The 16,694-nt window shown below is 36.8% G+C and overlaps 1 protein-coding gene and 1 long non-coding RNA gene across 2 annotated transcripts in view; one reads left to right on the forward strand and one right to left on the reverse strand.

The window, feature by feature from the left end:
• Positions 1 to 1,213: 1,213 nt before the first annotated feature.
• Positions 1,214 to 13,472, forward strand: SERPINE1 (serpin family E member 1). The gene is made up of 9 exons (XM_074264929.1): positions 1,214 to 1,373; positions 2,071 to 2,336; positions 2,910 to 3,143; positions 7,343 to 7,537; positions 7,987 to 8,185; positions 10,179 to 10,279; positions 10,418 to 10,504; positions 11,389 to 11,472; positions 11,835 to 13,472. Exons 2-9 carry the CDS (start codon positions 2,072 to 2,074, stop codon positions 11,870 to 11,872), a joined length of 1,203 nt encoding a protein of 400 aa, XP_074121030.1. The 5' UTR covers positions 1,214 to 1,373; position 2,071; the 3' UTR covers positions 11,873 to 13,472.
• LOC141540972 (uncharacterized) overlaps positions 12,703 to 16,694 on the reverse strand; it is a 56,097-nt gene continuing 52,105 nt past the window's right edge. Inside the window, exon 2 of the long non-coding RNA XR_012481616.1 lies at positions 12,703 to 15,668. This is a non-coding gene — a long non-coding RNA (uncharacterized LOC141540972). The remainder of the gene's footprint in view (positions 15,669 to 16,694) is intronic.

The following is a 16,694-nucleotide window of genomic DNA, read 5'->3' on the forward strand; positions in this document are numbered from 1 at the left end:
CTTTCAAGGTTCCAGACACCATCACCTAGGAGAATGTTGATGAACATCTGGCTATATGACATTCTACAAGCCCTCTGGCAGTGGTGGTACTTTTAAGGCACAAGTGTTGTTGCTTTAATCATTTCAGAAGTATCTGACTCTTTATGAACTCTTTTGTGGTTTTCTTGACAAAAATACTAGAGTGGTTTGCCATTTCCTCCTCCAGTTCATTTTATAGATGAGGAAACTGAGGCAAATAGGGATAAATGACCTGCCCAGTGTTACATAGCTTGTATCTGAGGCTAAATTTGAACTCAAGACTTCCTGACCCCAGGTTTGGCACTCCCCACTTCTGGCACCTAGTTGCCTACAAGTACAGAGAATAAAGTCTTCCCTGAAGACTGATTGAGGTAGTTGAAATATATCAGGGCCTCCAATTGTAGTGTAAAGACTTTTAGAATTTGGAGTCAGAAGACCTGCACTCATTTTTTAACTTTCTACCACTTATTTCCTGTATGCAGGGCAAGTCTTTCTCTCCCCATTTCCTCATCTGTAAAACAAGGGAACTAACTGGACCAAATGATCTCCTAACTCTAAATCTATAGTCCAATAATCCTACCTTTTTTGACCAGACTATCTTTCTTTTTTTCTTTTTTGGTGAGGCAATTAAGGTTAAGTGACTTGCCCAAGATCACACAGCCAGGAAATATTACATGCCTGAGGCTGGATTTGAACTCAGGTCCTGACTTCCGGACCATCTAGCTACCCCAGACCTTATCTTTTTTGCAACTTCATTGCCAGATCTCTCCAACTGGGGAAAAGTGAAAAAGGCTGAACTGCCCCTTTCATGCTTATCCTGGATACTAAGCAAGGTCACCAGAATGTCAGGCATCTCCAAATAGCTGGCACTGGTGGGGACCAGTGAGCAAGGGAAAGAGGACTAAAGAGAGGAGACAAAAAGAAGGGATTAGGTACAGCTTATTGAGTAAGAGAGAGCATTTTCTCTTTGTAGCCTCGTGAACACATGGATTTACACACAGACTGAGACACACATGTACACACAAGCATGCAAACTTACACGCACACAGACATTCCCCCTCCGTCTGGACTGGTGACCTGCCAGACACTTGGTGTCTGGGCAGATTTCCAGAACCTTTGGAAAGTGGGTGGGGAAGCCCCTGGCTGAGTTCATCAGACTTCCTGCCTGGAAGGGTTATAAAAAGAAGAGCCCACAGGCCTCAGGAAAGCAATCACTTTACCCAAACAACTGCTCCACTCAGAACTTCGCTCTAGTTCCTGTTCTATAGAGGCTTCTGTAGCCACAACTGGACAAGAAGTTGAAGGAGTTGATGACAACCACCAATTCCTCTAAGAGATTTTTTGGAAACTTTCAGGTAAGGGAAAGTCTATGTCCTTCCATTTCCCCCCCCCCCCCCCCCCCGCTTTTTTTTAAGGAAACTACCTTACCACTCCCCCACCCCTCCTTAGCTTTATGAGCTGAGGTGCAGAGAACACCATTTAGGAGAATTTAGGCAGTACTGATGGAGAAGAAAGGATCAGAATCTGAAGCAGGGAGGCAAGCACTGAACCCATTCTTTTCATCTCCCATCTCCTAAGTTCCATACTACTTTCATCAAATGTTTGTTTTCTCTCTTGGCTAAGAAGAGGGGAAAAGAGCCTTTCCCCCCCCACATTCTCATGAAAGTTTCTTTGAGAAAGTAAAATTCATTATAAATGGATAGTCCTGTAATTTATCTCTAGGTATATAGAACAGAGAAGGAAGATTGGAAGCATAAGCCTTTCTCCAAGTTTCTCAAAGAATCAAAGAACACCAAAAAAGGTAGAACACAGAGCAGCTTGAGACTTTAGCCAAGAGTAAGAGAAGTGGCTTGGTGCCTATCCCTTAAATTTCTCAGATAGCTCAGACTATCTATCTTGTTCTGTCCAGACCATCATCCCTCTCTGCTAGCAACAAAGAAAAGAGACTTCCTCTTCCCCATCTCTGGCCTCAGTGATCTTGTATTTGTCAAATTTCTTTTCTCTCTCCAGAGATTTCATTCGATTTCTCATTTTCTCTTTTCCCTGCTCTAGGATGCAATTCTCCAAGGCCTTTACCTGCTTCTCCCTGGTCCTTCTACTTGATGTGGTTGATTCTTTGCCTCAACACAACTCTCAAGTAGCCCAAATGGTCACAAACTTTGGGATGAAAGTGTTTCGGGAAGTGGTCCAAACCTCTGGGGATGGCAATGTAGTCTTCTCACCATATGGAGTAGCCTCAGTTCTGGCTATGCTGCAACTCACAACTGGAGGGAACACCAGACAACAGATCCAATCTGCAATGGAATATAGCGTTGAAGGTGGGAGACCTTCCTGGGAGGGAATGGAAGAAAGGGGGGAGGTGACCTTCTGTTCTTAAACAAGTGACTTAATGTCCCTGAACCTCACTTCCTTATCAGTAAAATGATCTGGCTGAATTAGGCAATATATAATCACCCTGGATGCTATTACATAATATTATTCACTTAAGAGTGAGGCTGGTCAGGATAAACTCATGTATTGCTAAACTAAAGGGATTACATCTTTTTCTGACAATAGAGAACTTAAACTTTGATTAGTCTCAGGGCAAGTTTGGGATTTTTCAACATAAGCAAAGGAAAAAAAAAACAAAAACCCAAGAATCTCAGAAGAGATCCAGAGCCCAGCCATGGCAGTTACAAAAAAAAAAAAAAAAAACTAAGACATCTGACAAAGGTAGGGATAGTGATAGAAAAGGGAGGGTATGAAATTTCCTTCCATGGAGAAGCAGGAGAAGAGAGCTACTTCATCTGAAATGGGTTGGGTGTCAATCTGTCTGTAACAGGATCCAACGATTCTGAGGAACCTCTTATCCTATGAGTTTAATGAGTCTTCTCTTTCCTGCCACTTCACAGAAAAAGGTCTGGCTCCTGCTCTCCGAAAGCTCTATAAGGAGCTCATGGCACCTTGGAACAAAGACGAATTCAGTACAGCCAATGCTATCTTCATCCAGCGTGATTTGGAACTTGTCCAGGGTTTTATGCCCTATTTCTTTAAATTATTCCGGAGCATGGTCAAGCAGGTGGACTTCACTGAAAGAGCGAGAGCCCGGTTCATTGTGAATGACTGGGTACAGAGGCACACAAAAGGTAAGAAGATCAGGAAAAGTAGAGTTCTTATTTAAAATAGGGACTTGCAACAAAAGTGAATCTGAAACACAAACTAAATATCTTACTCTTCCTTGCTTGTGGCAATATTTAGCTTCAGTCTAGGGAATGTAGAAATACTATTGATTTTATTAAAACTTTGTCTCCTCTTGTATAGATTCTAATTACAAATTGATGAGTAAATAGTCCTTTATAGTCCCTGGGCCTAATATAAAGTAGGTACTTGATGAATGCTTGTTGCATGGATGATTAACAAATGAATGAAAAAACAAAAACCAGAAATAAGAATAACAAAACATCAAAAAATCCTAGGTTGAGGTCTTGAGGCCTACTCAGAGGGAGGAACCCTTACGAAAAAGTTTGTTCTTTACTAAGACAGAAGACTAGAAATGGATTTGACAGCTTTTTGCACTACTTTCTATAAATACTGAAGATAAAATATTACATAGTATACAATGAAGTAAAGGACAAATTAATCCACTTCAGATTCCCAATCATTCTTTGGTATGACAAATAAAAAGGCTAATGCAATTGGAAACTATGTCATAAGAGGAATAGTATTTTTTCAAAGAAAAATAATATTATTAAGAAAGTTCTCTGAATTAGAGGTCAAATCTACTGGAAATATTTTTTTATTTAATTAATCTATATTCAAGTCACTTCTAGCTTGAAAAGAGAGATATCCAAAATGGTTTAGACATGACTGCCTGAACAAGAAAAAACAATCCCATGTTAAAATCAAATCTAGAGTTAATATTCCAGAATAATCACCATTTACTTCTAACCCAAACCATTCCTCTTAAAGAATAAAAAGAAGTGAATATCTTAACCTTGATTCCTGAGGTCAGTATCTTAATCTTGAATGAAAAAGAAAACACTGTCCTTGGGTGGACCAGTGAGACCATCACTTTCAGTGATGAGAAAACAAAACTTAAATTTGATTATCATCCTTTTTCCATTTCCCAAGTAAATCTAGCTTATTTTTTTAGAATGAGCGTTGGCTAGAGTAATATCATGTCTAGATAATAAATTTCTAGAGAAACTAAAAGGGAGATTGTGAAATATATACAATTTGAAGCATATCCTATATTTCCTAATTCTAGAACCTTAATTTTGAACATGCTAATCAATAACAATATACATTATTTTAGTTGTCCAAATTGTGGAGTTCTCTGTATTTTTGTTTTTGTTTTTGTTTTTTTCAAATTCAGCAGAACAGTTAATAAGACTATTCTCAATGCTTTAACAGTATGCTAACTGACAGAACAGTTCTGCCTTGAATCAGGATACAGAAAACAATTCAGTGGGTAGAGATAAAACGCAGTGTTTCAACATATTTGAATATCCCCCAGCTATTTCTTTAATTAGCCAACCAGCAGCCAGCAAGTTATACAGAGTATACTATCTGAGATAAAGGTGTTTCAAATTTAAAGGCAATTGGAACTTTATTCTACTGGTCAATTGGCAAATAGATGAGCTGAATCCCTTAGCCATAGCTATTAAAGAATAAGTATTCTAAATCCAAAAACTCATTCTTTCAATAAATTAACTTCATCTGGAGAATGTATATGTTGAATCCAACAAATATTATCAAATATTACAATTACATTTTCATCTCAAAATACTGTGCATACTGCAAATGGATGGTTGTAAAGGTCAAGAAGTCCATTCAATTCTGTACCAAATATCTGGCAGGAGAACTTAATTATGCTAAGACTCTTTAGGGGGAATTTGAGCTCCCATACATCACAATAGACTACTCAGTCTCATATATATACCATATGCATGTGAGTGGCTGTACTGTACTGCACTCCTAACCTGATAAAAGCCAAGATAGCTTTATGGTCAGAGATCATCAGTAAGTAAGAATCAAATTCTTAATACTTGAACTGACCAGCTAACTTTGATGAATGATGTCACCACATATGGCCCATAGTTGGTCATCCAAAAAATTCAGAACATCTATCTTATTGGAGTATCTCAGCCTGTTAAATTCATTCGCTCAGTGAGGAAAGGAGTTTTCATGTGGTTTGCCTAGTACAGAAATAATATAAATATACCTCAAATCAACTAGAACTTTTTTAGTGGTCCCATTTTAGAACTTTATGTATATTCTAGACTGAAATCTAAGGATTGGCTTTACACAGAAGTATCCAATTTAAATTTGCTTACATCTCCTAAATAGAAGATACTCAAGTACTAATTAGGTCTGGTCAAATTGTATTAGAACAATGAAAGCACTAGGAAGCAACATGTTGGGAAAAAAGGATCATTTTCTTTCCCTATTTTAGATCCTATCCCTAATAATATTCTCCCATATTCAGATTACCAGTACCAGGAACCATGATCAGCTCTGACCTTATAAAATGCATTAACATAATTATAAAGAATACATATAGGTCACCAAGGGAAACAATTTATTCATAATACTTTATGGAAATTTTGAGGATATTTAATACTTTCTTAAAGAATTAATTTGTAGTCTGTTCTGATGTGGCACAACTTTTCTAGATAGAGGAGAATATATTGGTATAGGCAAATGTCCTTTTTGCTATCTCAGAAGCCTATCATCTCAAGAGAAAAGGTTCATTTAGAGTGGAACACATGAACTCAGTATTGAAGATTAGCTTTCAGCAGTTTGGTATTAACAGTAATTTGATTATAAAAGCCTTTCAGCAGTTTATCCTTATGACTACTTTTGAGATTAACAGTAAGGTAAACTTTCAATCATCATGAACACACACATACAAATAAACAAACAAGAATATGTTCATCATTATAGCATTTGATTATTTGGAATGAATCAACTTGTAAAATGACAAAAGAAAAAAAGATCTAACATATGCTGCTCTTTTTATTTTAATAGCTAGCAATTATGTAACATGAAAAGTAATAAAGCACTTGACCCTCACTACAAGCTTGTAAAGTTGGTACTATCATTATCCATATTTCACAGATAAGGAAACAAAGGCCAAGAGCAACTAGGAAATTTGGCCAGGGTCACATAGCTAGTAAGTATGGCAGAATTTGAAATTAGGTTTCTTTGACTCCAAGATCATTCTTTTTTATTCACTGAGCCACTTTAGTTACTTGTTAATCTTGGTCTTCTTTCTCAATCTTATATACTTGCTTGATGGATAAAGCAGGTACAATAACATTGAAACACAATGTTATTGTTGGCCTATTAAAGACAAATTTTCAACTCAATTTTTGTACTGTAACTGCACTAATTAACACTAATTTTTCCCTTTTTCTCAAGCATACTGCACCAACACTTGGGCTAGGTAAGGAAGAATGTCACAAAAACCATCAAGATCTTCTAGAATGGCTAATAGAAGCAGTGAAGAAATAAAATTAAGTCTTATTTGTTCAACTATGGAGTTAAAAAAAAAAAAAAAGGATTATAGATCTTGGCTAAGAAGTTAGCATAGATCTCCTTTTTTCTAAATTGCTGGGTATTCCCAGGATGACTTTAGACTTTTCTTCTGAAATATTCCTCATTAATTTTATGTTAAATAAAATTGTTTCTGGCAGACTTGAGCCAAAACAGAGCATTTTGATTAATATTTTAAAATCAATATATCCAAGATGAGGAAGGTGATGGTCCCCTTGTACTCTGTCTTAATTAGATCACATCTGAGGTATCATATTCAGTTCTGGGGGCCAATTTTAGGAAAGACATTGAAGATTTGTGTTCAAAAATAGTGTAACAAGAACTATAAACTATAAAGGGAATCATGCCATATGAGGATGAGCTGAAGGAACTTGGAATGCTTCTAGAGAAGAAAAGATAGGAGGAAAATGAAAGCTATCTTCAAATACAGAAGATAGATTTGACAGGAGGAACAATGAGTAGAAATTGCATTAGATTTATTAAGTATATTAAAAAGAAACATTTCCTAATTATTTGAACTTGCCAAAAGTGGCATCAGTAAATCCCCCTTCACTATTAGCACTGTCCAACAAAAACCTTGAACACATGTAGAAGAGGATAGAAAAGGGATCCATGGATAGGTACAAGTTGGCTTGTTGTTGAGAGTCCTTCCAATTTCTATATTGTTCTTATACTCCTCCATATATATCTAGCAGAGAATCTAAGGCTAGGGAGAAACAATAAATACGGAGAAGTGAAATCTTATCAGTCTCCTGACTACCCAATTTTCTCTTGCCTTTCCATGTAGGGATGATTAGTAACTTGCTGGCAGATGGAGCCCTGGACGAGTTGACCAAAATGGTGTTTGTCAATGCACTCTACTTCAAAGGCCAGTGGAAGCTACCTTTTCCAGCCAAGGGAACTCACCATCGCCTCTTCCACAAATCTGATGGAAGTACTGTCTTTGTGCCCATGATGGCTCAGATCAACAAGTTCAATTACAGTAAGTGCAAGTGCTCCTTTTTTTTCCCTTCAAGACTGAATAATTCTATTATTCAGAACTGAGATCTAATCTGATTTAAACTTAGAAGTTAAGCTCTCAATCCAGGGCTTTCTTTACCTTCTCTCTCTCTCTCTAGCTCAAAAGGAATTGTTTGCACCCAGAAAATGTTGGTGGGAAGGAAGAAGGAAAATAAAAAGGCTAAGAAGAGACAATTAAAACCTAAAGATGGTCCTAATGGTCCTAAGAGACCCTTTCGATAGGCAAAAGAATAGGAAGGAGGAAGGGAATAGAAAATGAAAGGAACTTAAAATTGAATTCTAGGAGTGTATAGGAGAAACTTTAAAGGATGAAAATAATTGAAACATCTCCCTGAGGGTGGGATTGAGTTGCAAGGGCTATTTTCATCATCAGTGGACCTTTTTCCCATGTAATTTTCTTTTTCTTTCTAGCTGAGTTCTTGACCCCCAGTGGTCATTACTATGACATTGTGGAACTACCCTATCATGGTGATACCCTCAGTATGTTCATTGCTGCTCCCTATGAAAAAGAGGTGCCCCTCTCTGCCATCACCAACATTTTAGATGCCCAGCTCATCAATCAATGGAAGGGCAATATGACCAAACTGCCCCGTTTCCTGGTTCTGCCCAAGTAAGTTCTACCAACCTTTTCCCCTTCCATCTTTACAATCTGTATCAATCCCTTTCTTTACAATCTGAATCAAAATTACCTCCCTACCCTCAAGATAAATTCAGATTTTCTTATGACCTCCTAACCTATTACTGCTTCCCCAGGTTCTGAGACTCTAATAACAATTTCTGATGATCTGGAATGGATTAAAAACAATCCCTCCCCTTTGCTTCTGTGAGGAATAGAAAGAAAAGAGGCTACTGGAGCCTGCCTCTGGTCTCTTGCCCCCACACAAAAGTAAGAGCCAGTCAAAAGAAAACAGAAATCTGTAGTGGAAGATTGAAGATGAGTAAATATAATGAGAGTACCCATATGAACGTGTCACTTTCCTGATTAAAAATAAATTCTTAAAAAAAAGATTTCTCCAATTCTTCCAGAGTTATTCCAAAGATATGAATTATCATCTCTTCAACTAAATTAGTAAACTTAACCTACAGTTAAAAGATAAAGCCTCAGCTAACAAAGCAAATTTATAAAACTCCTTCTAAAGAGGGAAGAGGGGATGATTAAGGCAGAAGTCAGATAATTTCAGAATTCTAGGGAAACCTCTCCCTGTGTTTGCCCCACTTTTTCACATGCTTTCAATAGCTAGAAGGCTTTTTTGTGCTTTTATTTTTTTTTTCTTCTTTTAAAAAAAACAAAAACAAAAAACAAAAATTGTGGCAATCAGTTATGTCCTGGTGAGAAATGAAGAGCTCAAAAGCTTCTCTGCTTGAGCTCTCTTCATGACTGATTCTAGAAAACAAAATCTACAAATGAAATTTTTTATAAGATGTCCTTTCACAAGAATTTGCCCTTGACTCCCAAACCAGACTAGGTGAAACAATGCCAAAATTTCTGGCTTATTTAAAGAAAGGGACCAATCATTGGCCATGATTTCCAAATCTACATATTTATCCCTAATTTATTTCTAGAACTCCAGTCCTATATTTTCTGAATGTTTGTTAAACATCTTCCACTTGAAAGCATCTCAAATTCAACATATATAAATTAGATCTGAATCTCTTTTCCTCTAAAATCAGTCCTCCTCCTCCAAATTCTTGCTTGATTTAGGGCACCAACAGCTATTCAATGCAGTTGCTTTGATGTTAAATCTTACCCATATTTGTAAACTTAAAGGGATTTCTGACTTTTATCTTTCTATCATCTCCAATTGCAAAGTCACACTAATTCTACCTGCACAGCATCTCCCACATCTCCCACCCTACATCAAAGCTTTCATCATCCTTCTTTAAGACTACTGTCACAAACTCTTAGTTAATTTGTCTCCCCAATTTTACTGTATTCCTTCTCAAATCCATCCTTCACACAGATACAAAAATAATATGATGAGAATACCAATATGAACATGTCACTTTTCTGATCAAAAATTTTCAGGGGCTCTGTTCTATAATCTGACTTCCACCTACCTTTCCACTTGATCTCACATTACTCCTCTTCTTGCATTTTATATTCCAACCAAATGAGCCTACTAGCTGTTCCCCAAGTTCAATAATCATATCCTTCCAGTATTTGTGCATTCACTTATATTTGGAATGCCCTCCTTCCTTATCTCCTCTCACATCTCAAACTTTTCTTATAACACTATCATCTCTCCATTGCCTCCTTTAACTTTTACTTCTATAATACAATATAGTGTGTCCCATGTTGTTTTCTCTTAGTGAAATATAGTTCCTTGAAGGCAGGGCAGAGTTTGTTTTTAATCCTCATATTCCCAGTACCTAGCACAGTGACTTACTTTAAAAATGCTTTTTGAATTAAAAATCATCAATAAAGGAAATCTATCTTTAACTCAGATGTTAAAACCCACTTTTTCAACAAGTTCTATATTATCTTTATTATCTCTTGGAATGAAGACAAGATTTCTGGAAAGAGCACCAGCTCAATACCTAGAATCTTGAGTTCTGTTAATGATGTGTGTCCTAAAATTGAGCTAAGTCCTCTGATTTTGCAGATTTTCCCTGGAGAGTGGAGCTGACCTGAAAAGGCCTCTGGAGAATCTGGGGATGAAGGATATGTTCAGGCCAGGCCTAGCAGATTTCACCAGACTTTCTGGTAAGGAATCCTCTATGCATTGTCTTGGTTTTTCTCCCTATCATTGGGAACTTAAATCATCTGTGAATGTGAAGAAAGGGTGGGGGAAAACATCATCCAGAAAATGGACTGATTAGCTCTTGCGTTTATTTGTTTCAGATCAAGAAATACTCTATGTGTCCCAGGCCTTACAAAAGGTGAAGATCGAGGTGAATGAGAGTGGTACTGTGGCATCCTCAACTACTGGTAAGTCTGGCTCAGGAAGAAATGAGGGCAGGGCAAAGTAGGGTAATTCTTGAAATAAACTCCAGATGCTGATCCAAAGATACAGGAAACAGTTAACCAATACCTTGTTCCCCTAGGATGAGTTAGGGTATGGCCTAAATCTTCCAAGGCCATCTCATTGTGGACTAAACTTACTTCCCATTTCAAGAAATCCTCCCTTCTCTGATCAAGAAAGGGAATATTCATACATTTACCAAGACTTTCTTTAAAGTGTTTAATCAGATTTCTGTGTCAAAAAATGGGGGTCCTGCTTTCTCCAGAACCTGACTTCTTCCATCTGCAGCTCCTTTAGCACCCTGGTTATTGAAAAAAATCTGGAAAAGACTAGCTTATAAACAGTGGGTAGTTGTGGGAGCTAGGAAACAAAGAAGGGAAAAAGGAAAAGAAAACCACTTCTTTCATCAGAGGACCTGCATTCAAATGCTTACTTCAGATACTTACTGCCTGTGAACCCTTGGACAAATCATATAATCACTCTTAGTGTTCTCACCTATAAAATGAGGTTGGACTAGATAATTTCTAATGTACCTTCTAGCTCTACACCTGTGATCTATGAACCCTAAACCATGGTACAGATTGATAATATATGTATTTCAAAAAGAGTCAGAGATTTAGTACTAGGTTAAGAGAAACCAGGATATTTTAGATGTACCTAATTATTCAAGATTATTTGGTTTGGTTTTAGGGGGAAGAGAAAAAAAAAAAAAAAAACCTAGGCCTTCTCTCAAGCTATTCTTCAATCCTATTATCAAAACAGTATAATAAGCCAAGTAGATCAATTATCTGACATGGTGGTAATTCCTATGTTCTTATGCTTTGCTCTTGTTTTTGTTTTTCTCTTCTAGCCATTGTTGTTTCTGCTCGAATGGCTCCCCAGGAGATCATCATGGACAGGCCCTTCCTCTTTGTAGTCAGGCACAACCCTACAGGTGAGGGATTAGAAAATACCACAATACTTTGAAGGTTGTTTTATCCTGCATTGGGTAGGATAGACTCAAAAAGACCATCCCTGTTCTTAGGGAGTTATCCTTAGTTAAACAGTTATCCTTAGTCACCATTCAGTTATATTTATCTTCCTACTAGGTAAGGCATTATGATGAAATGGAAGAATACTAGATTAGTAATCAGGGCCTGAAATCTCTCAGATTTGTCACCAACTAGATATCAGTCAATAGATAGTTATTCATTCTAAGCCTTGTTTTCTTCATCAATTAAAGGACAAAGTTGGACAAAATATTCTATACAATACCTTTTGGTTCTAAAATTCTGCCATTCTGTTTATCTCCTGTAGGAACAATTCTTTTCATGGGACAAGTGATGGAACCCTAAGAGATAAGGCCTTCTGCTTGGGAAAAGGAATGTTCATTTGAAACGAACTAAAAAGTGACATATACAAAAAGACCCTCTGAAGAAATAACTTTTTTTTTTCCTATTTCTCTTTCTAGAAAAAGAAAAAACAAAACAAAACACTTTCCCCTTTTAAAATCTTATTCTCAGGTCTTAGCCTCTCACACAAGATTCTATGAGTCTGTCTTCTTTTCTCCCATTAAAAGGAGAAACAGACAATGAAACAATTTCCAAGAAGTCCCCAAAGGCAGACTGCAGGATCACTCAGATACCTACTTCTGTTTAGTCAATCTTCTGCCCTCTTGTTCCCACTAAGACTGAGAAGGAAAAAAACAAGACTTATGGGAGCTTTAGTGTGCTTGGCAGAAGCTATTAGCTTCCAAGTCATGTTGCTTTTACTCTTCCACTGTCTGCCACTGCTGAGGAGGCTGGTACCAGACCAGAGGAGGTCAATAGGAAGAATATCATTTAATCCTCTTCTAACTGGATATCGACCATCAATCCCTTCAAAGAAAAGAAGATTTCTAAGGTTGAGAGAAAAGGTAACGCCAAGACTCACTTTGGCATAGTACCTTCCCTAGAAAACAGAATGCAAAGATTACTTTGGACTCTAAGGGATTTGTTTACTGAGAGAAAACTGAACTTTTGCTCCTCTCCCCTTTTTTGTTTTAGAGGAGAGGAAGAAGAGCCAGATAAAAATGAGTGAATCTTCTCCAGTTTTATTTTCTGGGGACAGGACAAGGATAAGCATAGCATGTGTGAATATTGTATGTTTACTTAAACTCTGCCCACCTGTGTGTCTTTGTGTGTGGGGGTGGGGTGGATGTGGATGTGTGTGTGTGTGTGTGTGTGTGTGTGTGTGTGTGTGTGTGTGTGAGAGAGAGAGAGAGAGAGAGAGCTGTCAAGGAAGATTTAATATATTCTTGTATTGTTATTGTTATTTTGCACTTCTGCTTCTCTGTAGGATAGAATATCAATGAGGCTCTATAGCCCTATCATAATTTACTAAACTCTTTAGGAAAAAAATAAAATAAAATAAATCCTACTGCCTATTGTGTAATGAGGCCTGCAGTGCCACCTTGTGGCACATAAATGCCTGTGATTTCTCATTTCAGGCCAGATTAGAAAAGCCTTCAGATGCTTTTATTTATAATTTGACTCAGAGTGTTATACAGGTCAGGTCCTTATATATACAACCCACCACCAAATGGTTAGTTTCTATCTTTGGAGATCCATTTGGAAGAAATCCAATGGAGGTCAAATGAGGAGAAATTATTTTTTTAATTTTTAAGTGCATATTTACTAATTAAATGGGATGGAATATGGACATAATATAGTAGAAGCTCAATCACCCTACTATGTATGAGTTCTATACCAAACTTCATTAAATAAAGGGTCTTCCATTAACTGTCCTAATAATTTTTCATTATGCAGTAGATGGTGGGAGAGATATAGAGTACTCATAATGTGATATTGATCTAAATTTTCTTGAAGCAGTTTGTATAAAATTATATAACCTTTTTTACATAATTTTATATGTAAATAAAAATTTTTTAAAAAAATAAAACACTTAAAAACAGTACTTTTGCCTTTTATTTCATGTGGTACCAGGGGTCAGATCAAAGGATTTATAGATTAACAAGTTGCTACATCTGGAAGAAATCTTAAAGAAATGTACAAATTTTGAAATTCTAGCCTACTAAGGGTTAAGAACATACACAGAATATTATCCAGACCTCTATTTCAGATGACAGCACCCTGCAACATTTTATGTGAAGGTACAATTGTCCTGGGAGTCTGCTTCAACAAAGCAGAGATGGATACATCCCTGAAACATGCTGTCCCTAACCAAAATGTTTTACTTTTCATCCTCCAAAATATGCCATGGACAGTCTTACCTCCTATCTTGGAATTTCATCCCTCTTCCCTACATATTCTTTAAGATCCAAATCAAGTTCACGAATCATTTCTATCTATCCTTCAAACTTAGTTACCTTTCTAGAATTCATTGTCCTTTGGGGCTTCATCATATCTCATATACTTCTAGTAGTCTTTAGCTCTTGCATTGCTACTTAATTTTTAATGTATTTATGTTTTGTCCCCAACTAGAACATAAACTTTGAGGGAATGGACTCTGTGATACTGTGATGCCTTTCTTTGTAACTCGCCCAAACTTTACAAATTTTCCTTTAAAAATTCTTGTTCTTCAGTAAACTAACAACTCTGGTCTGGCCAAAAGTCAGGCTCTCTTCAACAGTAACTCATATTTGTGCTTCCATAATTATTTTTTAGTTGAAAGAATCCCCCAATCTCAAAAATGTACTTTTTAATATGCTAATAACAAAGGCCAATCATTTAAAAATGAAATTACCTACAGGATCAAATATCAAGTCCTTTTTGGCATTTAAATCTCTTCACAGCCTAACTCTTTTCTACCCTATACTCTATTCCCACTCCATGAACATCCAGTCATATTGACCTACTTGCTCATATAGAAAACTTCATTATACAATCTTTCTGCCTTTTTGATGACTATTACTTTATCACTACTCTTAACTCCACCTCTTAAAATCCTTTCCTTCCTTCAAGACTTAGTTCATATTCCAACTTTTACAGAAGGTCTTGTCCTACTAACAAGGCCCTGGATGGCTGGATACAGTTGGCAGAGAAAGACTGAACCCTGAAACAAACAGGGAAGGGCACTGAAAGGGGCAGTTTTACCCTATAGCCTCACCCTGCTGTATCCAGCCAAGAAATCCAATTCATATTGAACATCTGAGGCCCAACTTCTGTGGAGGTTAAGGTGAACAGCCCAGCTATGTCCTATCAGAAACCCCAGGATATGTCCCTGAAGTTAAATTCCCCCTATAAAATCAATCCAAGACTCATGCCATTAACCTCAGGGACATGACTAGGATTTCTTGGCTGGACACAGTAGCTTCAATTAGTTCTTTAGCAAAGCAATTTAATGAGAAGACATAGCAAGCACAATTGGTACAAAAGATTCCTCCCAAACAGGAAAACCACTTTTCTCTTGCCCATACAAAGTCCCTGGAAAGAACAGGCCCAAACTTAAAGTATAATGGTAGTAAGACATGTGTAGACAGCATGTGTGGCCAACTGGATTTTTCAGCTCTTCCTGGTTCTGGAATTTCTTTTCTTCTTTTGAGTAGTCTTCATGAAGTTCCCTTAGATATAATAATCAGCTAACATTTATATAGCGTCTACTACACGGCAGGGATTATGCTAAAGGCTTTACAATTTTCTCATTTGATCCTCATGTAAGAGACAAGTATCTTACCAAGAACTTCACTGACTCACTGATGAATGCTGGAAAGATTTTATTTTATATTCTTTTAAGAACAAGTACACATTTTTTGAAAGTGAAAAGTCAAGTCTTTTATTTCTTATCCTGAAGCAAGTTCCTCCCCTGATTCCCCATTAATTGGGTGTTACAAAAGATACAATGTGAATCTCCATTTCTCATTTCATCATATTGATATCTATTCTAAATTTCCCAGCTTCTGCTCCATGTCAAAGAATCCTAGAATATGACTTTTTGGCTAGAGAAGAGGGATTAGTTAAGGCAGCATGATCCTAGGATCCAGGCTTCTATCCAAAAAAAAGGGAAAATTTCTTGGCTAGTTCTGGCTTGGTGTGTTTCTTCATGAGTTTCTCAAGTACAAGAATTTGTAGAACCAGTCTTCTACTGTGAGGAAGATTCTGTAAACAGTACACATCTTGATGATTGAGAAGTTCCTATATATGGTTTCCAATGCTGTGAGAAACAACAAGAGACATTCATGATGTAGAGAAAATGAGACCTGGACTTTGCAATCCATGAAGCATTGTAAATTAGTAAGATGGTTATGTTTTTTTATGTGAATGAAGGTTATATGCCTAACAGTTCCAAGTGTGTTTCCCTTCTGGGTGTGCCTTATACTAATACCATAAAGCTAAATGAGTCTCTATTCATTAAAAAAGACTAATCTTAATCCCCAGTCACAGGTTGACACATATACTCTTTAGGATTCTGATGAAAAGAACACACTAAAAAGAGAGGATAAGTATATTCATTGTTTACATGTTTTCCACTTTCTGTAAAATGGAATAAAGGCAGTCTGGTACCCAATAAATTCATTATTTTCTTGAGTGATTCTGTGTTGCAGACTGATGTAGAAACCTAGACATATGCTACAGGTGCAAACTTGCCAGTGCAAACTGCCATGATGTAGGAGCCAAAGAAATAGTGAATAATTTGGGAGTTTATGTAAATTCAAGATGTAACTGGTCATAAGATATAATAACCCGCAGCCCAGAATCTCTGTGTTCTTAGTTTATATGGACTGAGTTCTTCCATTCCAGCTTAACTAGATAAAGGTTGCTTGTTGTGGACTAGTGTTTAATACTGTTGAATGGGTAGGTTGGAACCCAGCTTATAAATACATATCTCACTGGGTGATCTCACCAGCTTCTTTGGATTCAATTATCATCATTATCCATGTAATCCAGATATATATATATATATATATATATATATATATATATATATATATATATATCCAGTCCTAATTCTACTCCTGAGCAATAAACATGCATCATGAACTGGATGTTCCATCTGCATCTTAAGCTCATTACATGGAAAACTGGAATTATCTTTTTCCCTAAATATGCCTACATTGGGACCAATATCTTGGGATCAATATCCTAACCTCCCTAGTCCTCATGCAAATTAAACTAGTTTTTCCTTAAAAGATAGTGAAACTGTCCTTAAGATTTGACCAGCTCAGGGGACTAAAGGCAA

The sequence above is a fragment of the Sminthopsis crassicaudata genome, chromosome 4 (genome assembly GCF_048593235.1).
Source record: "Sminthopsis crassicaudata isolate SCR6 chromosome 4, ASM4859323v1, whole genome shotgun sequence".
NCBI lineage: Eukaryota > Metazoa > Chordata > Mammalia > Dasyuromorphia > Dasyuridae > Sminthopsis > Sminthopsis crassicaudata.

Bases quoted from the DNA above. Each gene is read 5' to 3' on its own strand.
- SERPINE1 (XM_074264929.1), top strand. From the start codon at position 2,072: ATGCAATTCTCCAAGGCCTTTACCTGCTTCTCCCTGGTCCTTCTACTT. The intron at 7,538-7,986 runs GTAAGTGCAAGT...TTTTCTTTCTAG, and splicing joins GATCAACAAGTTCAATTACA to CTGAGTTCTTGACCCCCAGT. The intron at 10,280-10,417 runs GTAAGGAATCCT...TATTTGTTTCAG, and splicing joins AGATTTCACCAGACTTTCTG to ATCAAGAAATACTCTATGTG.